The sequence below is a fragment of the Bombina bombina genome, chromosome 3 (assembly GCF_027579735.1).
Source record: "Bombina bombina isolate aBomBom1 chromosome 3, aBomBom1.pri, whole genome shotgun sequence".
Lineage (NCBI taxonomy): Eukaryota > Metazoa > Chordata > Amphibia > Anura > Bombinatoridae > Bombina > Bombina bombina.
In genome coordinates this window covers 1,059,903,652-1,059,928,211 of record NC_069501.1, presented here as the reverse complement: position 1 = coordinate 1,059,928,211, position 24,560 = coordinate 1,059,903,652, and the positions used below count along the sequence as shown (strand labels likewise).

Genomic DNA, 24,560 nt, shown 5'->3' with positions numbered 1-24,560 from the left:
ATTTGGCTCATTTTAGGCTTGTACATATTTTTCAAAGGGTTCATTTTCATTTTAATTAATTGTAGAAGAGTTTTGTTTCGCATTCACAACTCTCTAATTTTTACTTTAATTATAGTGTTTGATCTGCCTTTCCCTAGGAAAGGAGTAATGACTGAGAGGTAAATCTTTTACTCTGGAGGTGTATGTTGTGCAGCACCATTTTCTGGATCTAATGACTTTTCTTTTTGCCTCGGCTGACGGAATGAAGCGCGAAACTAGCTGTTAGCTGCACGCTTTGTTTCTGTGCCGACTCTGTCTTTCTATTTTCTGCTGTGTAGTCAGTGTAGGACAGAAGCGCCATTTTCGTCTCTCTGAGCCGTTTTTGCGTACATGCCTCTTTTTTTTCTCGGAATAAGTTGGAGCGTTATGTGCAGAGACATGGTTGTCTTTTATATTTAGTGCGTAAGTTGGGAGCTTGAGAAATGCCTTATCTTGCTTTCTGTGGGACTGCCCTGTTGTATATCATGGTCGTCAATAACGTTTTCCTGTGATTTACAGTTTAAGGTGGTATATTTAATGCTTATGATGAAATTCAGCCTTACAATTAAAGTTTGTGCCACTGTTTATCATTGCCTTATATCAGGTGTATTTAATGCATATAATAAACAATTCAGCTTTATCATTAAAGTTTTGAATGTTTTCTTAGACAGTGTGCCTTTTTTGTTTTATGGTGGAACAGAGGTCTGTGCCTAGGAATAAGCATTTTTGGCTTTTGAGTTAGCATGTCTGTTTTTTTAAAATGGGCCTTATGTCTCCCAGGATGATGCTGTTCAGGCGATGCCACAGCTTTCTCCTCAAATGTCCCTAGCCTCTATGGCGTCACCTTCAGTGCCCTGCGGTTCCTCATGGTCTCCTGGAGGAGTGTATTTGCCTGCAGATTTTGCAGCTCAGGTATTCTTGCAATATCTGAGGCTTTATCTGCCTTTCTTTCTCTTCAGGGAAATTGCAAGAGGATATTTATATATTCAGATAGTAAGGTTGCTGCTCAATTTCTGCTATATAATTTTGCTTGCCTCATTAGCCTCATGCAGAGTAACTAGTAGCTTCTGAGGGTTTTATATCAGATTCGTTCAGTATAATTCCTTCATCTGATGCTGAAGAAGTTTCCTTCAGATTTAAGCTTGAACACCATGATACACATGTCGTTGTCAACCTTAAAAATCTAGTAAACTTTATAGATACTAGGATTCCTCTGTGGAAGTTGTTCCTTTTCCAGGCCGTGCTAGGAGATTTTTCATAGGAATGGGAGAGGTCAGGGTTTCCTTTTTCCCATCTCCTGTCATTATAAAGATGTTTTCTGTTGTCTCCATTAAATATCTAGGCGCACGGTGCCTTAATTAGTAGGATATTTTTACTCTGGCTATGACAAATACGATTCATAGTGGGGAATGCTGTTGTTTTCAGGATTAATGGACTAAGCTGGGTCTTACATGGAAGTTTGGTATGCCACTGTGTCAAGTGTGGCATCTTATGGGTTCAATGCCTTTTACAATTCAATTTTGGTATAGACTCCTTTGGAGCAGATCCAGTACTTAATTAAGGCTCTTAAGCTAGTCAATTCCTTATTTCTGATGCTTCCATGCATTTTCTGACAGGAGTCAAGATATCTGGCTTCGTTGTAATAGCCTGTGGGGCGTTTTGGACGGTGGATTTTCCAAGTTTCTGGTTCATCCGTACAAGGATTAGAACTTATTTGGTCCTGATCTGTAAGGCGTAGTTCTGATGTTAAAGGAGTTTGCCCCCAATCAGGGATTAGTCCAAGTGGGGGGTTGATTCTCTCTGTCTTCAAACTTGGATACAATGTGTCCCAGATAGTCTGTGGACATAGTACATCAGTTTTTCTACGTAGTAGTCCTTCCTTCTCTGCCTGAGGCAGGTTCCACCTTTTAATTTTATCTGCAGGCCAGATAACGATGAGTGCTTTGGGATTTCTCTTCCCTGTGAGGGATAGTTTCAGTTCCTGTAAGAGAACAGGGCCTAGGAATTTTTCATTCCTCTTTGAGGTCCTTGATAAAGAGGGAATTTTAGTTCTATAAGTAGATCTAAAGTGTCTCTACAGGTTATCTCAGGTTACCATTATTCCCTTTTAACTAGCAAAGGTCAATTCATGGTGACCATTGTCCTGGAGGGCGCGTATATTGCAGGTTTCTGAGGTTTGCCTTTCTGTCACACACTTTCAGTTTGGTTCTCAGAGGAGCTGTATTGGCAGGAATCAGTTTTCAGGGATTTACTGTGGTGCCATTCCTAGATGTCATAATGGTTCAGGCTCCATGTGTTCAACAAACATTCTCTCATTCTGAGATATTGCTGTCTTTTTTTTCTCCATATTTTGATTGGAAGTGAATCTGAAAATAAGTTCCCTTGGTGCGTCTACAGAGGGTAGTGTCTTTAGGACCAGATTGGTTTACTTCTCTCTGAGGAGGGTTTTTTTCTTCTTTCCTCTTTCGGCACTCTACGGTTTGGCCTTTTTGGGGCCTGATGTATGGAATGGTCTGATGAATTACTTATTTGGACATCACCCCTTTGTCTGATCTATCTGAGAGTCTGCGGTTATGCATGTTCAGATAGTGGACCAATGATTTTGTGGCTCTGTCTTAGAGAATAGATCTAGATCTGTCGATATGAGATTCTTCCCTGTGATTATTTAAGACGACTTGGCCTCCGTTGTCCTATCTGGTTTTTCAGGTTTTTCTTCTCAGTGGTTTACACTAACCACCTGGGAGGACCCTGAAGTTCCTTTGCCATGATTGGCGTCGATTGTTCGGTGGGAGGACGCTCACATTCTAGTTTATCCACTATTCACATTTTGTATACTGGGTGTGGACATCCTAAGACATTAGTTTTTTCATTCCGGGAGTGGTTTTTCTCGGAGGTGTTCTCCAGGTGAACTTTCACATGGGGGTGCTGGAGTTGGAGATAACAATACACCAGGTTTCCAGGTTATGTTTAGTGTCATTGATTAGCAGGCTGCTCTGCTAAATTCCCTGGCGGTTCCTTTTCAGTCTGATGGCTCTCCTCTACGGGTCTTTGCTCGTATCAAATGGGAGTGAGCATCAGTATGGTTTTAAGTTCCTGCTTAGTCGCAGGTTCTTGTTTTCAGACCTAGCGGAGATGTGTTTTTTTTTTCCATCTTGGTGGTTGTTCCTGTGGAAGGACCTTCTAGTTCAGGGTCTTTTCTTTCATTCAACTTTTTTCTCTGAAGCTTTCTGCATGGAGATTGACTGCTTAGTTATGTCTATGCGTGTTTTTTCTGAATCGGTCATTGAGATCATGATTCAGACTCGCAAGTCTGTTTCTAGTTTCTTTTACCATAAGGTATGGGTTATTTTCCTGATTGGTGTGTATCCATGGACTTCTCTTGGAAGTAGGGTTAGGATTCTTAGGGGTTTTGCCCTTCTCCAGGTCGGTTTGGAGGTTGGTTTTAAACTAGTATCTGATGTGTATTCTTTTGTCAGAACCTGTTTAGTATCAGGCCTGTTAAGGTCTGTTGCTCTTCTTGGAGTTTTATCTTTGTTTTAAGGTTTTTGCAGCAGGCTCAGTTTGAGCCTTAACAAAAAATCTATAAAATCTTATGGAATGCTATGTACTCTGCTCGGTGAGTTCAGGTTCTCTGGGCTTTGCAGTGCGCTTCGTTTTATTTTTTCGGATAAAGCAGTTTTTTTTTTATCCTAGGTGGAAATTTTGTTTGGGAATTGTTGTTCCCTCTCTGTGTCCTCATCTTTTTTTTTTTGAGGTACGTGTATGCACAATTTGGATGTTGTGCAGGTTTATGTTTTGTTTATTTTCTCTGTATTAGAAAACTTCTGCTACTTCTCTTTTTTTCTGGTTGAGAAGTTTTTTCTTCGTTTGTCTCTTCTTTTTGGACTTGCAAATCTGTTCCACAGAAACTCCATTTTGAAAGTCTTCAAATGTTACATATTTGATTCGTTGTCTCGGTTGAGGCTTCTTTTGGGATATAGGTTTTTCAAGCAGTGGTGCCTTCTGTTTAGTTTTTCTGTCTTGTCCCTCCCTAATCATCTGTGTCCTCTAGCTTGGGTTTTGGTTCCCACTAGTAATTGATGATTCCGTGGACTTACCATATCTTAGGAAAGAAAACATAATTTATACTTACCTGATAAATTTATTTCCGTATATGGTGAGTCCACGGCCCACCCTTTATTTTAAGACCGTTATTTCTTTCATGTAATTAGCAAGAGTCCATGAGCTAGTGACGTATGGGATATACATTCCTACCAGGAGGGGCAAAGTTTCCCAAACCTCAAAATGCCTATAAATACACCCCTCACCACACCCACAATTCAGTTTTACAAACTTTGCCTCCGATGGAGGTGGTGAAGTAAGTTTGTGCTAGATTCTACGTTGATATGCGCTCCGCAGCAGGTTGGAGCCCGGTTTTCCTCTCAGCGTGCAGTGAATGTCAGAGGGATGTGAGGAGAGTATTGCCTATTTGAATGCAGTGATCTCCTTCTACGGGGTCTATTTCATAGGTTCTCTGTTATCGGTCGTAGAGATTCATCTCTTACCTCCCTTTTCAGATCGACGATATACTCTTATATATACCATTACCTCTGCTGATTCTCGTTTCAGTACTGGTTTGGCTTTCTACAAACATGTAGATGAGTGTCCTGGGGTAAGTAAATCTTATTTTCTGTGACACTCTAAGCTATGGTTGGGCACTTTATTTATAAAGTTCTAAATATATGTATTCAAACATTTATTTGCCTTGACTCAGAATGTTCAACTTTCCTTATTTTTCAGACAGTCAGTTTCATATTTGGGATTATGCATTTGAATTATTCATTTTTTCTTACCTTCAAAAATTTGACTCTTTTTTCCCTGTGGGCTGTTAGGCTCGCGGGGGCTGAAAATGCTTCATTTTATTGCGTCATTCTTGGCGCGGACTTTTTTGGCGCAAAAATTATTTTCCGTTTCCGGCGTCATACGTGTCGCCAGAAGTTGCGTCATTTTTTGACGTTATTTTGCGCCAAAAATGTCAGCGTTCCGGATGTGGCGTCATTTTTGGCGCCAAAAGCATTTAGGCGCCGAATAATGTGGGCGTCTTATTTGGCTCTAAAAAATATGGGCGTCGCTTTTGTCTCCACATTATTTAAGTCTCATTTTTCATTGCTTCTGGTTGCTAGAAGCTTGTTCTTTGGCATTTTTTCCCATTCCTGAAACTGTCATATAAGGAATTTGATCTATTTTGCTTTATATGTTGTTTTTTCTCTTACATATTGCAAGATGTCTCACGTTGCATCTGAGTCAGAAGATACTACAGGAAAATCGCTGTCTAGTGCTGGATCTACCAAAGCTAAGTGTATCTGCTGTAAACTTTTGGTAGCTATTCCTCCGGCTGTTTGTATTAATTGTCATGACAAACTTGTTAATGCAGATAATATTTCCTTTAGTAAAGTACCATTGTCTGTTGCAGTTCCTTCAACATCTAAGGTGCAGAATGTTCCTGATAACATAAGAGATTTTGTTTCTGAATCCATCAAGAAGGCTATGTCTGTTATTTCTCCTTCTAGTAAACGTAAAAAATCTTTTAAAACTTCTCTCCCTACAGATGAATTATTAAATGAACATTATCATTCTGATGACTCTTCTGGTTCAGAGGATTCTGTTTCAGAGATTGATGCTGATAAATCTTCATATTTATTTAAAATGGAATTTATTCGTTCTTTTCTTAAAGAAGTATTAATTGCTTTAGAAATAGAGGATTCTGGTCCTCTTGATACTAATTCTAAACGTTTAGATAAGGTATTTAAATCTCCTGTGGTTATTCCAGAAGTTTTTCCTGTTCCTAATGCTATTTCTGCAGTAATTTCCAAAGAATGGGATAAATTGGGTAATTCATTTACTCCTTCTAAACGTTTTAAGCAATTATATCCTGTACCGTCTGACAGGTTAGAATTTTGGGACAAAATCCCTAAGGTTGATGGGGCTATTTCTACCCTTGCTAAACGTACTACCATTCCTACGTCAGATGGTACTTCGTTTAAAGATCCTTTAGATAGGAAAATTGAATCCTTTCTAAGAAAAGCTTATCTGTGTTCAGGTAATCTTCTTAGACCTGCTATATCATTGGCTGATGTTGCTGCAGCTTCAACTTTTTGGTTGGAAACTTTAGCGCAACAAGTAACAAATCATGATTCTTATGATATTATTCTTCTTCTTCAGCATGCTAATAATTTTATCTGTGATGCCATTTTTGATATTATCAGAGTTGATGTCAGGTTTATGTCTCTAGCTATTTTAGCTAGAAGAGCTTTATGGCTTAAGACTTGGAATGCTGATATGGCTTCTAAATCAACTCTACTTTCCATTTCTTTCCAGGGTAACAAATTATTTGGTTCTCAGTTGGATTCTATTATCTCAACTGTTACTGGTGGGAAAGGAACTTTTTTACCACAGGATAAAAAATCTAAAGGTAAAAACAGGGCTAATAATCGTTTTCGTTCCTTTCGTTTCAACAAAGAACAAAAGCCTGATCCTTCGTCCTCAGGAGCAGTTTCAGTTTGGAAACCATCTCCAGTCTGGAATAAATCCAAGCCTGCTAGAAAGGCAAAGCCTGCTTCTAAGTCCACATGAAGGTGCGGCCCTCATTCCAGCTCAGCTGGTAGGGGGCAGGTTACGTTTTTTCAAAGAAATTTGGATCAATTCTGTTCACAATCTTTGGATTCAGAACATTGTTTCAGAAGGGTACAGAATTGGTTTCAAGATGAGACCTCCTGCAAAGAGATTTTTTCTTTCCCGTGTCCCAGTAAATCCAGTGAAAGCTCAAGCATTTCTGAATTGTGTTTCAGATCTAGAGTTGGCTGGAGTAATTATGCCAGTTCCAGTTCCGGAACAGGGGATGGGGTTTTATTCAAATCTCTTCATTGTACCAAAGAAGGAGAATTCCTTCAGACCAGTTCTGGATCTAAAAATATTGAATCGTTTTGTAAGGATACCAACGTTCAAGATGGTAACTGTAAGGACTATTTTGCCTTTTGTTCAGCAAGGGAATTATATGTCCACAATAGATTTACAGGATGCATATCTGCATATTCCGATTCATCCAGATCATTATCAGTTCCTGAGATTCTCTTTTCTGGACAAGCATTACCAGTTTGTGGCTCTACCGTTTGGCCTAGCTACAGCTCCAAGAATTTTTACAAAGGTTCTCGGTGCCCTTCTGTCTGTAATCAGAGAACAGGGTATTGTGGTATTTCCTTATTTGGACGATATCTTGGTACTTGCTCAGTCTTTACATTTAGCAGAATCTCATACGAATCGACTTGTGTTGTTTCTTCAAGATCATGGTTGGAGGATCAATTTACCAAAAAGTTCTTTGATTCCTCAGACAAGGGTAACCTTTCTGGGTTTCCAGATAGATTCAGTGTCCATGACTCTGTCTTTAACAGACAAGAGACGTCTAAAATTGATTGCAGCTTGTCGAAACCTTCAGTCACAATCATTCCCTTCGGTAGCCTTATGCATGGAAATTCTAGGTCTTATGACTGCTGCATCGGACGCGATCCCCTTTGCTCGTTTTCACATGCGACCTCTTCAGCTCTGTATGCTGAATCAATGGTGCAAGGATTACACAAAGATATCTCAATTAATATCTTTAAAACCGATTGTTCGACACTCTCTAACGTGGTGGACAGATCACCATCGTTTAATTCAGGGGGCTTCTTTTGTGCTTCCGACCTGGACTGTAATTTCAACAGATGCAAGTCTCACAGGTTGGGGAGCTGTGTGGGGATCTCTGACGGCACAAGGAGTTTGGGAATCTCAGGAGGTGAGATTACCTATCAATATTTTGGAACTCCGTGCAATTTTCAGAGCTCTTCAGTTTTGGCCTCTTCTGAAGAGAGAATCGTTCATTTGTTTTCAGACAGACAATGTCACAACTGTGGCATACATCAATCATCAAGGAGGGACTCACAGTCCTCTGGCTATGAAAGAAGTATCTCGAATTTTGGTTTGGGCGGAATCCAGCTCCTGTCTAATCTCTGCGGTTCATATCCCAGGTATAGACAATTGGGAAGCGGATTATCTCAGTCGCCAAACGTTGCATCCGGGCGAATGGTCTCTTCACCCAGAGGTATTTCTTCAGATTGTTCAAATGTGGGAACTTCCAGAAATAGATCTGATGGCGTCTCATCTAAACAAGAAACTTCCCAGGTATCTGTCCAGATCCCGGGATCCTCAGGCGGAGGCAGTGGATGCATTATCACTTCCTTGGAAGTATCATCCTGCCTATATCTTTCCGCCTCTAGTTCTTCTTCCAAGAGTAATCTCCAATATTCTGAAGGAATGCTCGTTTGTTCTGCTGGTAGCTCCGGCATGGCCTCACAGGTTTTGGTATGCGGATCTTGTCCGGATGGCCTCTTGCCAACCGTGGACTCTTCCGTTAAGACCAGACCTTCTGTCTCAAGGTCCTTTTTTCCATCAGGATCTGAAATCCTTAAATTTAAAGGTATGGAGATTGAACGCTTGATTCTTGGTCAAAGAGGTTTCTCTGACTCTGTGATTAATACTATGTTACAGGCTCGTAAATCTGTATCTAGAGAGATATATTATAGAGTCTGGAAGACTTATATTTCTTGGTGTCTTTTTCATCATTTTTCTTGGCATTCTTTTAGAATACCGAGAATATTACAGTTTCTTCAGGATGGTTTAGATAAGGGTTTGTCCGCAAGTTCCTTGAAAGGACAAATCTCTGCTCTTTCTGTTCTTTTTCACAGAAAGATTGCTATTCTTCCTGATATTCATTGTTTTGTACAAGCTTTGGTTCGTATAAAACCTGTCATTAAGTCAATTTCTCCTCCTTGGAGTTTGAATTTGGTTCTGGGGGCTCTTCAAGCTCCTCCATTTGAACCTATGCATTCATTGGACATTAAATTACTTTCTTGGAAAGTTTTGTTCCTTTTGGCCATCTCTTCTGCCAGAAGAGTTTCTGAATTATCTGCTCTTTCTTGTGAGTCTCCTTTTCTGATTTTTCATCAGGATAAGGCGGTGTTGCGAACTTCTTTTGAATTTTTACCTAAAGTTGTGAATTCCAACAACATTGGTAGAGAAATTGTGGTTCCTTCATTATGCCCTAATCCTAAGAATTCTAAGGAGAAATCGTTGCATTCTTTGGATGTTGTTAGAGCTTTGAAATATTATGTTGAAGCTACTAAATCTTTCCGAAAGACTTCTAGTCTATTTGTCATCTTTTCCGGTTCTAGAAAAGGCCAGAAAGCTTCTGCCATTTCTTTGGCATCTTGGTTGAAATCTTTAATTCATCTTGCCTATGTTGAGTCGGGTAAAACTCCGCCTCAGAGGATTACAGCTCATTCTACTAGGTCGGATTCTACTAGGTCGGTTTCTACTTCCTGGGCGTTTAGGAATGAAGCTTCGGTTGATCAGATTTGCAAAGCAGCAACTTGGTCCTCTTTGCATACTTTTACTAAATTCTACCATTTTGATGTATTTTCTTCTTCTGAAGCAGTTTTTGGTAGAAAAGTACTTCAGGCAGCGGTTTCAGTTTGAATCTTCTGCTTATGTTTTTCATTAAACTTTATTTTGGGTGTGGATTATTTTCAGCAGGAATTGGTTGTCTTTATTTTATCCCTCCCTCTCTAGTGACTCTTGTGTGGAAAGATCCACATCTTGGGTAATCATTATCCCATACGTCACTAACTCATGGACTCTTGCTAATTACATGAAAGAAAACATAATTTATGTAAGAACTTACCTGATAAATTCATTTCTTTCATATTAGCAAGAGTCCATGAGGCCCGCCCTTTTTTTGTGGTGGTTATGATTTTGTATAAAGCACAATTATTCCAATTCCTTATTTTATATGCTTTCGCACTTTTTTATCACCCCACTTCTTGGCTATTCGTTAAACTGAATTGTGGGTGTGGTGAGGGGTGTATTTATAGGCATTTTGAGGTTTGGGAAACTTTGCCCCTCCTGGTAGGAATGTATATCCCATACGTCACTAGCTCATGGACTCTTGCTAATATGAAAGAAATGAATTTATCAGGTAAGTTCTTACATAAATTATGTTTTTTACTAAAACCTCAGGCACCTCTACTCATTTGTGTTATCATCTTTTTCCATTTACCTTCAGCTGAATGACTAGGGGTTATGGGTAAGGGAAGTGATATATAACAGCTTTGCTGTGGTGCTCTTTGCCTCTTCCTGCAGGCCAGGAGTGATAGTCCCACTAGTAATTGATGATTCTGTGGACTCACCATATCTGGAAATAAATAAATTTATCAGGTAAGTATAAATTATGTTTTTACCAGAACGCTGCTCTTTGCTCTACTGAGTGGGTCTGGTTTTTCCACAGCGCATCCTGCAACACTGTCTAGTCACAGTGTGCCTGGTCGTGCCATTAAAATGAATGTAGCTCGCTCCCACTCTGGTCTAGTAGAAAACCCAGACCCGCTCAGAGAGCAGCGTTATGGTAAAAGGAGCTTTTACATATAATTTCTTTGCAATAATTTAATGTATAAAGCTGCCGGTAAGCTAATGTTATATAATTCTGCACTATGTGCAGAATTGTATGACATTAGTTTGTAAGTTTACTGCCCCTTTAAAGTGATGGTAATTTTTAATACTTTTTTGATAATGGATTCTGTTAATGTTATTTATTTTATAGTCGCTATATATATATATATATATATATATATATATATATATATATATATATATATATATATATATATATATATATATATATATATACTGCTTTTTGTAGATTCAAACTGTTTGTATCATGCATTTGATAAAGGGGGTGTAATACCTCCGAAACGTCATGCATTCTTAACTTAAACCATTAAATGTTATGTTTTATTTTATACCAGCGAGTGCCTTTTTTCTATTTATATTTCTGATGATTTTTTGAAGTGCACCCTGGAAGCTGCTATACTGTATATGGAGTGCCTTTCCTACTGAATATATATATATATATATATATATATATATATATATATATATATATATATATATATATATATATATATATATATATATATATATATATATACACATATACATACACTCTTCAATTATGGCATTCTTAAGCTCCACCTCCTTCTACTTCCTTGATTTTGCAGTGCAAGTAAGTGAGTGGTCCCACCCGCCCTCTAATTATGCACAATGCGCTGTTGATGAGCATTACATTTGCTAGAATACTGAATAGAAGCATGACGCTGGAAACGCATGCGCAAAGCATCCCCCCTTTATTTTATTTTTTTATTTTTTTGCACTTAAACATGCCAAAATGCCACAAATCTAATTGGATAACCGCAAAAACGTCATAGGAAAAAAAAACTCTTAGTGTTGGGGCTGCCGCAGCATGCCATAGAATCAGAACGGTTTGATGAAACTAATACATTTTTAGATTGTGAATGATTGCCAGCAAGCAGCCCTTTTAAATGTACGAACACTTTAAGTTTCTAGTATCCTGTCTTAAAGTCTAGTCAAAATTAAAGGGACATTAAACCTTCATTTTTTTCTTTCAAGATTCAGCTAGAGAATACCATTTAGGCACAGTAGCTGCTGATTGGTGGCTGCACATGTGATTGACTCACCCATGTGCATTGCTATTTCTTTAATAAAGGATATCTAAATAATGAAGCATATTAGATAATAGAAATAAATTGGAATGTTGTTTAAAATTGTATTCTCTGTCTGAATTATGAAATATTTTTTTGGGGGTTTAATGTCCCTTTAAACGTTTATGATTCAGATAGAGCAGGCAATTCTAAGCACCTTTCTAAATTACTCCTATTATCGTTTTTTTCTGCGCTCTCTTGGTATCTTTATTTGAAAAATTCAGGAATGTAAGCTTAGGAGCCGGCCCATTTTTGGTTCTGAACCTGGGTAGCGCTTTCTAATTGGTGTCTAAATGTAGCCACCAATCAGCAAGTGTTACCCAGGTGCTGAATAAAAAATGGGCCGGCTCCTAAGCTTACATTCAAATAAAAATACCAAGAGAACGAAGAAAAATTTTAACAGGAGTAAATTAGAAAGTTGCTTAAAATTGCATGCTCTATCTGAATCATGAAAGTTTAATTTTGACTAGACTATTTCTATCTCCATAGTCTTATACTTGTCCCAATAAAAACTCCTTTTAGATTTTACTTCTGCTTACACATTTTATTCTTTCTTGCAGAGGAACACAAAATGAAATCAAATGGATGATTTTATAGAAAGCTAAAGGTGTACAAATAGCTGATGTGTGAAAGCTGGGGAATTGGGCCTTATATTGTCAAATGTATATTTTATTTTGAAAGCCTGTATTTGTTTTTTTGTTTAGATTTCCAAAGATGCAACACGGCAACTTCGCATTTTGAAGCAACAGCAGTATAGTGGCTTTCAGAACTTTACTAGTGCCGTATGCAGCTTTCTGCAGAGGTGTAAGGTACTCATCTCCCATTAAAGGACCAGTCAACACAGTAGATTTGCATAATCAACAAATGCAAGATAACGAGACAATGCAATAGCACTTTGTCTGAACTTCAAATGAGTAGTAGATTTTTTTTCTGACAATTTTAAAAGTTATCTTTTTCCACTCCCCCTGTACCATGTGACAGCCATCAGCCAATCACAAATGCATACACGTACCATGTGACAGCAATCATCCATTCACAAATGCATACACACATTCTTGCACATGCTCAGTGGGAGCTGGTGACTCAAAAAGTTTTAATATAAAAAGTCTGTACACATTTAGTTAATGGAAGTAAATTGGAAAGTTGTTTAAAATGGCTTGCTCTATCTGAATAATGAAAATTTAATTTTGATTGAGTGTCCCTTTAATGGCACAATCATTAGGCATTTAGGGACCATGAAAGTTCATAAAGATGTGTGAAACACTGACACATAAGGACTACTATATTTCTAAACTTTTTAATTTAATAACCATTTTAAATGTAACTTTATGATTATTATTATAGACTTTATTTATGAAGTGCCAACATATTCCGCAGCGCTGTCCATGGATACAATTAATGCAAATAAAACAATTTAAGACTTGTACGAGACAGGACAAAATTTACAAACCCATACAGGAGGGATTGAGGGCCCTATTCCCGTGGCAATTTACAATCTAGAAGGGTAGAAGGTTGAGAAACAGGAGGTGAGGACTGCAAGATTGAGAAATATGTTAATACAGAGTTAGAGGAAGGAAATGGTTAGGTAAGTGAAATCAATTTATTATTGAGTTGGGTGGTAGACTTCTCTGAACAGAAAAGTCTTCAGTCTTCAGAGAACATTTTAAAGGAAGAAAGATTAAGGCAAAGCCTGACAGCACGAGGAAGAGTGTTCCAGAGGGTAGGTGCTGCACGACAGAAGTCCTGCAGTCTAGCATGAGAGGAGGTGATAGTCGCGGATGCAAGGAGCAGGTCATTGTTAGTGGGCGGGCTGGAGTATACTTGTGTATTAGAGAGGATAGGTAGAGGTGAGTGGCGTTAGTGAGAGCTTTGTATGCAAGGGTGAGAATTTTGAATATAATTCTGCTGTGAATGGGGAGCCAATGAAGGGACTCACAGAGAGGTGCAGCAAATACAGAGCGACAGGAAAGGTGGATCAGCCTGGCAGAGGCATTTAGGATGGATTGAAGGAGGGAGAGGCAGGAAAGAGGAAGGCCAGTGAGTAGGCTATTGCAGTAGTCAAGTCGGGAAATAACAAGGGAGTGGATTATTTGCTTTGTAGTGTCAGCGCTCAGAAAAGGGCGAATCTTGGAAATATTGCATAGATGGTTGCGGCAGGATGTAGAAAGTGATTGGATATGGGGGACAAAGGATAGATTTGAGTCAAGTGTAACTCCGAGGCAGCGGACTTGGAGCGATGTGGAAATGGTGATGCGGTCAACAGGGATAGAGAAGTCAGACAGAACATGCAGTTTCATGTTCTCAACACAAAATGTTGCTAACCAGTGGCATTATAAAGTAGCCAGGTGGGGGCAGTATAATACTTTATAATATTATAACTTTATTGTTTTATTTTATATTTTCAAAGCACAAATTAATTGCATAATCAACATACATTTATTAATGATATTTTCTCCAATAAACATTGAATATGTTGAATATTCGCTAATTTTAACCTATTTTTGGTTAAAATTTTAGCCAGGTAGTGCACCCATTAAAATGCAATTGTAATTGTCAAATTTGCTTCGTTCTCTTGCTACTCTTTGAAGAGCATACTTAGGTAGGCTTTGGAGCAGCAATGCACTGCTGGGAGCTAGCTGAACATATCTGTTGAGCCAATGAAAAGAGGCTTAAAGGGACAGTCTACACCAGAATTTGTATTGTTTTAAAAGATTGATAATCCCTTTTTCTGCAACATTGGTGTGTCCGGTCCACGGCGTCATCCTTACTTGTGGGATATTCTCTTCCCCAACAGGAAATGGCAAAGAGTCCCAGCAAAGCTGGTCACATGATCCCTCCTAGGCTCCGCCCACCCCAGTCATTCTCTTTGCCGTTGCACAGGCAACATCTCCACGGAGATGGTTAAGAGTTTTTTGGTGTTTTAAATGTAGTTTTATTCTTCTATCAAGTGTTTGTTATTTTAAAATAGTGCTGGTATGTACTATTTACTCTGAAACAGAAAAGGATGAAGATTTCTGTTTGTAAGAGGAAGATGATTTTAGCAGACAGTAACTAAAATCGATTGCTGTTTCCACATAGGACTGTTGAGATGAAGTAACTTCAGTTGGGGGAAACAGTTAGCAGACTTTTCTGCTTAAGGTATGACTAGCCATATTTCTAACAAGACCATGTAATGCTGGAAGGCTGTCATTTCCCCTCATGGGGACCGGTAAGCCATTTTCTTAGTTAAACATAAAAGAATTAAGGGCTTCAAAAAGGGCTTAAAAACTGGTAGACATTTTTCTGGGCTAAAACGATTGCTTTACTAGGCATATTATGCAGATTCTAACTAATTATTGGTATTATAATCTTGGGGAACGTTTAGAAAAACGGCAGGCACTGTGTTGGACACCTTTTTCAGATGGGTGCCTTTCTAGTTATAGACAGAGCCTCATTTTCGCGCCATTAATGCGCAGTAGTTTTTGGAGAGCAAGGCATGCAGATGCATGTGTCAGGAGCTAAGAATCACTGAAAAAGCTTATAGAAGGCGTCATTTGGTATCGTATTCCCCTCTGGGCTTGGTTGGGTCTCAGCAAAGCATATAGCTGGGACTGTATAGGGGTTAAATGTAAAAACGGCTCCGGTTCCGTTAATTTAAGGGTTAAAGCTCTGAAATTTGGTGTGCAATACTTTTAATGCTTTAAGACACTGTGGTGAAATTTTGGTGAATTTTGAACAATTCCTTCATACTTTTGCACATATTCAGTAATAAAGTGTTTTCAGTTTGAAATTTAAAGTGACAGTAACGGTTTTATTTTAAAACGTTTTTTGTGCTTTTTTGACAAGTTTAAGCCTGTTTAACATGTCTGTACCATCAGATAAGCTATGTTCTATATGTATGAAAGCCAATGTGTCTCCCCATTTAAATTTGTGATAATTGTGCCATAGTGTCCAAACAAAGTAAGGACAGTAATGCCACAGATAATGATATTGCCCAAGATGATTCCTCAAATGAGGGGAGTAAACATGATTCTACATCATCCCCTACTGTGTCTACACCAGTTATGCCCACACAGGAGGCCCCTAGTACATCTAGTGCGCTAATACTTATTACCATGCAACAATTAACGGCTGTAATGGATAACTCCATAGCAAATCTTTTATCCAAAATGCCTACTTATCAGAGAAAGCGCGATTGCTCTGTTTTAAACACTGAAGAGCAAGAGGACGCTGATGATAACTGTTCTGACATACCCTCACACCAATCTCAAGGGGCCATGAGGGAGGTTTTGTCTGATGGAGAAATTTCAGATTCAGGAAAAATTTCTCAACAAGCTGAACCTGATGTTGTGACATTTAAATTTAAATTAGAACATCTCCGCGCACTGCTTAAGGAGGTGTTATCTACTCTGGATGATTGTGACAATTTGGTCATTCCAGAGAAATTATGTAAGATGGACAAGTTCCTAGAGGTTCCGGTGCCCCCCGACGCTTTTCCTATACCCAAGCGGGTGGCGGACATAGTAAATAAAGAGTGGGAAAGGCCCGGCATACCTTTTTGTTCCCCCCCCTATATTTAAGAAATTATTTCCTATAGTCGACCCCAGAAAGGACTTATGGCAGACAGTCCCCAAGGTCGAGGGGGCGGTTTCTACTCTAAACAAACGCACTACTATTCCTATCGAAGATAGTTGTGCTTTCAAAGATCCTATGGATAAGAAATTAGAGGGTTTGCTTAAAAAGATTTTTGTACAGCAAGGTTACCTTCTACAACCAATTTCATGCATTGTTCCTGTCACTACGGCAGCGTGTTTCTGGTTCGAGGAACTAGAAAAATCGCTCAGTAAAGAATCTTCGTATGAGGAGGTTATGGACAGAGTTCAAGCGCTTAAATTGGCTAACTCTTTTGTTTTAGATGACGCTTTGCAATTAGCTAGATTTGCGGCGAAAAATTCAGGGTTTGCTATTGTGGCGCGCAGAGCGCTTTGGCTAAAGTCTTGGTCAGCGGATGTGTCTTCCAAGACAAAATTGCTTAACATTCCTTTCAAAGGTAAAACATTATTTGGACCTGATTTGAAAGAGATTATTTCAGACATCACTGGGGGAAAGGGCCACACCCTCCCACAGGATAGGTCTTTTAAGGCTAAAAATAAGCCTAATTTTCGTCCCTTTCGCAGAAACGGACCAGTCTCTAATTCTGTATCCTCTAAGCAAGAGGGTAATACTTCACAACCCAAACCAGCCTGGAAACCAATGCAAGGCTGGAACAAGGGTAAGCAGGCCAAGAAGCCTACCACTGCTACCAAAACAGCATGAAGGGATAGCCCCCGATCCGGGACCGGATCTAGTGGGGGGCAGACTTTCTCTCTTTGCTCAGGCTTGGGCAAGAGATGTTCAGGATCCTTGGGCACTAGAAATAGTTTCTCAAGGTTATCTCCTGGAATTCAAGGAACTACCCCCAAGGGGAAGGTTCCACAGGTCTCAATTATCTTCAAACCAAATAAAGAGACAGGCATTCTTACATTGTGTAGAAGACCTGTTAAAGATGGGAGTGATACATCCAGTTCCAATAAGAGAACAAGGAATGGGATTTTATTCCAATCTGTTCATAGTTCCCAAAAAAGAGGGAACATTCAGACCAATTTTGGATCTAAAGATAAACAAATTTCTCAGGGTACCATCGTTCAAAATGGAAACTATTCGAACGATCCTACCTACTATCCAGGAAAATCAATTTATGACTACCGTGGATTTAAAGGATGCGTACCTACATATTCCTATCCACAAGGAACATCATCAGTTCCTAAGGTTCGCTTTTCTGGACAAGCATTACCAGTTTGTGGCACTTCCATTCGGATTAGCCACTGCTCCAAGGATTTTCACAAAGGTACTAGGGTCCCTTCTAGCGGTTCTAAGACCAAGGGGCATTGCAGTAGTACTTTACTTGGACGACATCCTGATTCAAGCGTCGTCCCTGTCAAAAGCAAAGGCTCATACGGATATCGTCCTAGCCTTTCTCAGATCTCACGGATGGAAGGTGAACAAAGAAAAAAGTTCTCTGTCCCCGTCAACAAGAGTTCCCTTCTTGGGAACAATAATAGATTCCTTAGAAATGAGGATTTTTCTGACAGAGGTCAGAAAATCAAAACTTCTAAGCTCTTGTCAGGTACTTCATTCTGTTCCTCGTCCTTCCATAGCGCAGTGCATGGAAGTAATAGGATTGATGGTTGCAACAATGGACATAGTTCCTTTTGCACGAATTCATTTAAGACCATTACAACTGTGCATGTTCAGACAGTGGAATGGGGATTATACAGACTCGTCTCTGACGATTCAAGTAGATCAAAAGACCAGAGATTCACTCCGTTGGTGGCTGACCCTGGACAATCTGTCACAGGGAATGAGCTTCCGCAGACCAGAGTGGGTCATTGTCACGACAGACGCCAGCCTAGTGGGCTGGGAATCCCTGAAAGCTCAGGGTCTATGGTCTCGGGAAGAGTCTCTTCTCCCGATTAAACATTCTGGAACTGAGAGCGATATTCAATGCTCTCAGAGCTTGGCCTCAACTAGCAAAGGCCAAATTCATAAGGTTTCAGTCAGACAACATGACGACCGTTGCATATATCAATCATCAGGGGGGAACAAGGAGTTCCCTGGCGATGAAAGAAGTGACCAAGATAATTCAATGGGCGGAGGATCACTCCTGCCACTTGTCTGCGATCCACATCCCAGGAGTGGAAAATTGGGAAGCGGATTTTCTGAGTCGTCAGACATTCCATCCGGGGGAGTGGGAACTCCATCCGGAAATCTTTGCCCAAATAACTCAATTATGGGGCATTCCAGACATGGATCTGATGGCGTCTCGTCAGAACTTCAAGGTTCCTTGCTACGGGTCCAGATCCAGGGATCCCAAGGCGACTCTAGTAGCTGCACTAGTAGCACCTTGGACCTTCAACCTAGCTTATGTATTTCCACCGTTTCCTCTCATCCCCAGGCTGGTAGCCAGGATCAATCAGGAGAGGGCCTCGGTGATCTTGATAGCTCTTGCGTGGCCACGCAGGACTTGGTATGCAGACCTGGTGAATATGTCATCGGCTCCACCATGGAAGCTACCTTTGAGACAGGACCTTCTTGTTCAGGGTCCATTCGAACATCCGAATCTGGTTTCCCTCCAACTGACGGCTTGGAGATTGAACGCTTGATTTTATCAAAGCGTGGGTTTTCAGATTCTGTAATAGATACTCTGATTCAGGCTAGAAAGCCTGTAACTAGAAAAATTTACCATAAAATATGGAAAAAATATATCTGTTGGTGTGAATCTAAAGGATTCCCATGGAACAAGATAAAAATTCCTAAGATTCTATCCTTTCTACAAGAAGGTTTGGAGAAAGGATTATCTGCAAGTTCTCTGAAGGGACAGATCTCTGCTTTATCTGTTTTACTTCACAAAAGACTGGCAGCTGTGCCAGATGTTCAAGCATTTGTTCAGGCTCTGGTTAGGATCAAGCCTGTTTACAGACCTTTGACTCCTCCCTGGAGTCTAAATCTAGTTCTTTCAGTTCTTCAAGGGGTTCCGTTTGAACCCTTACATTCCGTAGATATTAAGTTATTATCTTGGAAAGTTTTGTTTTTGGTTGCAATTTCTTCTGCTAGAAGAGTTTCAGAGTTATCTGCTCTGCAGTGTTCTCCGCCCTATCTGGTGTTCCATGCAGATAAGGTGGTTTTGCGTACTAAGCCTGGTTTTCTTCCGAAAGTTGTTTCCAACAAAAATATTAACCAGGAGATAGTTGTACCTTCTTTGTGTCCGAATCCAGTTTCAAAGAAGGAACGTTTGTTACACAATTTGGACGTAGTCCGTGCTCTAAAATTCTATTTAGAGGCTACTAAAGATTTCAGACAAACATCTTCCTTGTTTGTTGTTTATTCTTGTAAAAGGAGAGGTCAAAAAGCGACTTCTATCTCTTTCCTTTTGGCTTAAAAGCATTATCCGATTGGCTTATGAGACTGCCGGACGGCAGCCTCCTGAAAGAATCACAGCTCACTCCACTAGGGCTGTGGCTTCCACATGGGCCTTCAAGAACGAGGCTTCTGTTGACCAGATATGTAAGGCAGCGACTTGGTCTTCACTGCACACTTTTGCCAAATTTTACAAATTTGATACTTTTGCTTCTTCGGAGGCTATTTTTGGGAGAAAGGTTTTGCAAGCCGTGGTGCCTTCCATTTAGGTGACCTGATTTGCTCCCTCCCTTCATCCGTGTCCTAAAGCTTTGGTATTGGTTCCCACAAGTAAGGATGACGCCGTGGACCGGACACACCAATGTTGGAGAAAACAGAATTTATGCTTACCTGATAAATTACTTTCTCCAACGGTGTGTCCGGTCCACGGCCCGCCCTGGTTTTTTAATCAGGTCTGATGAATTATTTTCTCTAACTACAGTCACCACGGTACCATATGGTTTCTCCTATATTTTTCCTCCTGTCCGTCGGTCGAATGACTGGGATGGGCGGAGCCTAGGAGGGATCATGTGACCAGCTTTGCTGGGACTCTTTGCCATTTCCTGTTGGGGAAGAGAATATCCCACAAGTAAGGATGACGCCGTGGACCGGACACACCGTTGGAGAAAGTAATTTATCAGGTAAGCATAAATTCTGTTATTACCCATTCCCTAGTTTTGTCAACACGGTTATATAAATACACTTTTACCTGTGTAATTACCTTGTATCTAAGCCTCTGCAAACTGCCCCTTATCTCAGTTCTTTTGACAGATTTGTATTTTAGCCAATCAGTGCTGGCTCCTAGGAACTCCATGTGTGGGCACACAGTGTTATCTATTTGAAACACATGAACTAACACCCTCTAGTGGTAAAAAAACTGTCTATGCCCTGAAATAAGAGGCGGCCTTCAAGGGCTTAGAAATTAGCATATGAAACTCCTAGGTTTAGCTTTCAACTAAGAATGCCAAGAGAACAAAGCACAATTGGTGATAGACGTAAATTGGAAAACTGTTTAATATTACATGCCCTATCTGAATCTTGAAAGTTTGTTTCTTTCTTGTAATTGGCAAGAGTCCGTGAGCTAGTGACATATGGGATATACAATCCTACCAGGAGGGGCAAAGTTTCCCAAACCTCAAAAATGCCTATAAATACACCCCTCACCACACCCACAATTCAGTTTTACAAACTTTGCCTCCTATGGAGGTGGTGAAGTAAGTTTGTGCTAAGATTTCTACGTTGATATGCGCTTCTCAGCATTGTTGAAGCCAGATTCCCCTCAGAGTACAGCGAATGTCAGAGGGACGTGAAGGGAGTATCACCTATTGAATACGGTGATTTCTCTAACGGGGGTCTATTTCATGGGTTCTCTGTTATCGGTCGTAGAGATTCATCTCCTACCTCCCTTTTCAGATCGACGATATACTCTCAATTTACCATTACCTCTACTAATAACTGTTTTAGTACTGGTTTGGCTATCTGCTATATGTGGATGGGCGTCTTTTGGTAAGTATGTTTTTTATTTCTTAAGACACCTCAGCTATGGTTTGGCACTTTATGCATTTATATAAAGTTCTAAATATATGTATTGTACTTATATTTGCCATGAGTCCGGTTCATGTATTTCCTTCAGCAGACTGTCAGTTTCATATTTGGGGAATTTAAACATTTTAAGAAATGTATTTCTTACCTGGGGTTTAGTTTTTTTTTTTCAATTGACTACTTTCTTGCTATTGCGGGTGCGTCAAATGCTAAACTTTATTGCGTCATTCTTGGCGCGAAATTTTTTTGCCGCGGAAAAAGACATTTATGACTCAAGTTGGTCATTTCTGGCGTCATACGTGACGCCGAGACCTTTAACGCGGCGGCGTCATTAGTGACGCGAGTGTCATTTCCGGTTATTTTTGGCGCCAAAAAAGTTTACGTTACGTTGTGCGTCATACTTGGCGCCAAATTTTTTTCATTATTTCAATACCCCATTGATGTTTGCCTCTTACTTTTTTCTCTATCAGAGGCCTATGCTTTTGCATTTTTTCCCATTCCTGAAACTGTCATATAAGGAAATAGATAATTTTGCTTTATATGTTGTTTTTTCTCTTACATTGAGCAAGATGTCCCAATCTGATCCTGCCTCAGAAGTTTCTGCTGGAACATTGCTGCCTGACATCGGTCCTATCAAAGCTAAGTGCATTTGTTGTAAAAGTGTAGAAATTATTCCACCAAATGTCATTTGTAATAGTTGTGATGATCAACTTTTACATGCAGATAGTGTTTCCATCAGTAATAGTACATTGCCAGTTGCAGTTCTTTCAACTTCTAATGTACATGATATACCTGTAAATTTTAAAGAATTTGTTTCTGATTCTATTCTGAAGGCTTTGTCTGCATTTCCACCTTCTAATAAACGTAAAAGGTCTTTTAAAACTTCTCATTTAGCTGATGAAATTTCAAATGACCAACAACATAATAATTTATCCTCTTCTGATGAGAATCTATCTGATTCAGAAGATCCTTCCTCAGACATTGACACTGACAAATCTACTTATTTATTTAAAATAGAGTATATGCGTTCTTTATTAAAAGAAGTGTTAATTACTTTGGATATTGAGGTAACCAGTCCTATTGACGTTCAGTCTAATAAACGTTTAAATGCTGTTTTTAAACCTCCTGTGGTTTCCCCAGGTGTTTTTCCTATTCCTGAGGCTATTTCTGATATTATTTCTAGGGAATGGAATAAGCCAGGTACTTCTTTTATTCCTTATTCAAGGTTTAAAAAATTGTATCCTTTATCAGCAAAATCTATAGAGTTTTGGGAAAAAATCCCCAAAGTTGATGGGGCTATTTCTTCTCTTGCTAAACGTACCACTATTCCTATGGAAGATAGTACTTCCTTTAAGGATCCTTTAGATAGGAAGCTTGAATCCTATCTAAGGAAGGCCTATTTATATTCAGGTCATCTTCTCAGACCTGCTATTTCTTTGGCTGATGTTGCGGCTGCCTCAACTTTTTGGTTGGAGAATTTAGCACAACGAGAATTGGATCCTGACATATCTAGCATTACTCGCTTACTGCAACATGCTAATCGTTTCTCTTGTTAAGTGTATCCAGTCCACGGATCATCCATTACTTATGAGATATTCTCCTTCCCAACAGGAAGTTGCAAGAGGATCACCCACAGCGGAGCTGCTATATAGCTCCTCCCCTAACTGTCATACCCAGTCATTCTCTTGCAAGCCTCAACCAAGATGGAGGTCGTAAGAGGAGTATGGTGTTTTATACTTAGTTTATTCTTCAATCAAAAGTTTATTTTTAAATGGTGCCGGAGTGTACTGTTTATCTCAGGCAGTATTTAGAAGAAGAATCTGCCTGCGTTTTCTATGATCTTAGCAGAAGTAACTAAGATCCATGGCTGTTCTCGCATATTCTGAGGAGTGAGGTAACTTCAGAGAGGGAATGGCGTGCAGGTTTTCCTGCAATAAGGTATGTGCAGTTAATATTTTTCTAGGGATGGAATTTGCTAGAAAATGCTGCTGATACCGAACTAATGTAAGTAAAGCCTTAAATGCAGTGATAGCTACTGGTATCAGGCTTATTAATAGAGATGCATACTCTTATAAAAATGTAATATAAAACGTTTGCTGGCATGTTTAATCGTTTTTATATGTATTTGGTGATAAAACTTATTGGGGCCTAGTTTTTTTCCACATGGCTGGCTTGAATTTGGCCTAGAAACAGTTTCCTTAGGCTTTCCACTGTTGTAATATGAGTGGGAGGGGCCTATTTTGCCATTTTTTGCACAGCAAAAATTACAGACACAGACATCCAGCTTCTTCCTGCATGATCCAGGACATCTCTGGAGGGCTCAAAAGGCTTCAAAGTCGTTTTTGAAGGAGGTAAAAAGCCACAGTAGAGCTGTGGCAGTTGTTGTGACCGTTTGAAAAAAAAACAAAAAACAAAAAAAAAACACGTTTTTGTCTTTTATTATTTTTTGGGTATTAAGGGGTTAATCATCCATTTGCAAGTGGGTGCAATGCTCTGCTAACTTGTTACATACACTGTAAAAATTTTGTTAGTGTAACTGCCTTTTTTCACTGTTATTTCAAATTTTGACAAAATTTGTGTTTCTTAAAGGTGCAGTAACGTTTTTTATATTGCTTGTAAGCTTGTTTAAAGTGTTTTCCAAGCTTGCTAGTCTCATTGCTAGTCTGTTTAAACATGTCTGACACAGAGGAAACTACTTGTTCATTATGTTTGAAAGCCATGGTGGAGCCCCATAGGAGAATGTGTACTAAATGTATTGATTTCACCTTAAACAGTAAAGATCAGTCTTTAACTATAAAAGAAATATCACCAGAAGATTCTGACGAGGGGGAAGTTATGCCGACTAACTCTCCCCACGTGTCAGACCCTTCGCCTCCCGCTCAGGGGATGCACGCTAATATGGCGCCAATTACATCAGGGACGCCCATAGCGATTACCTTGCAGGACATGGCTGCAATCATGAATAATACCCTGTCAGAGGTATTATCCAGGTTGCCTGAATTAAGAGGCAAGCGCTATTGCTCTGGGGTTAGGAGAAATACAGAGCGCGCAGATGCTGTAAGGGCCATGTCTGATACTGCGTCACAATATGCAGATCATGAGGACGGAGAGCTTCAGTCTGTGGGTGACATCTCTGATTCGGGGAAACCTAATTCAGAGATTTCTAATTTTAAATTTAAGCTTGAGAACCTCCGTGTGTTGCTTGGGGAGGTATTAGCTGCTCTGAATGACTGTAACACAGTTGCAGTAGCAGAGAAATTGTGTAGGCTGGATAAATACTATGCGGTACCGGTGTGTACTGATGTTTTTCCTATACCTAAAAGGCTTACAGAAATTCTTAGCAAGGAGTGGGATAGACCGGGTGTGCCTTTTTCCCCACCTCCTATATTTAGAAAAATGTTT

The 24,560-nt window shown here is 39.7% G+C and overlaps 1 protein-coding gene across 1 annotated transcript in view; it reads left to right on the top strand.

Annotated features, from left to right (window-relative positions):
• The window catches only part of ESPL1 (extra spindle pole bodies like 1, separase), an 810,416-nt gene that overhangs the window by 68,066 nt on the left and 717,790 nt on the right, over positions 1-24,560 (top strand). Inside the window, exon 4 of the mRNA XM_053708312.1 lies at positions 12,347-12,451. Within this exon, the coding sequence (XP_053564287.1) occupies positions 12,347-12,451 (105 nt within the window). The remainder of the gene's footprint in view (positions 1-12,346; positions 12,452-24,560) is intronic.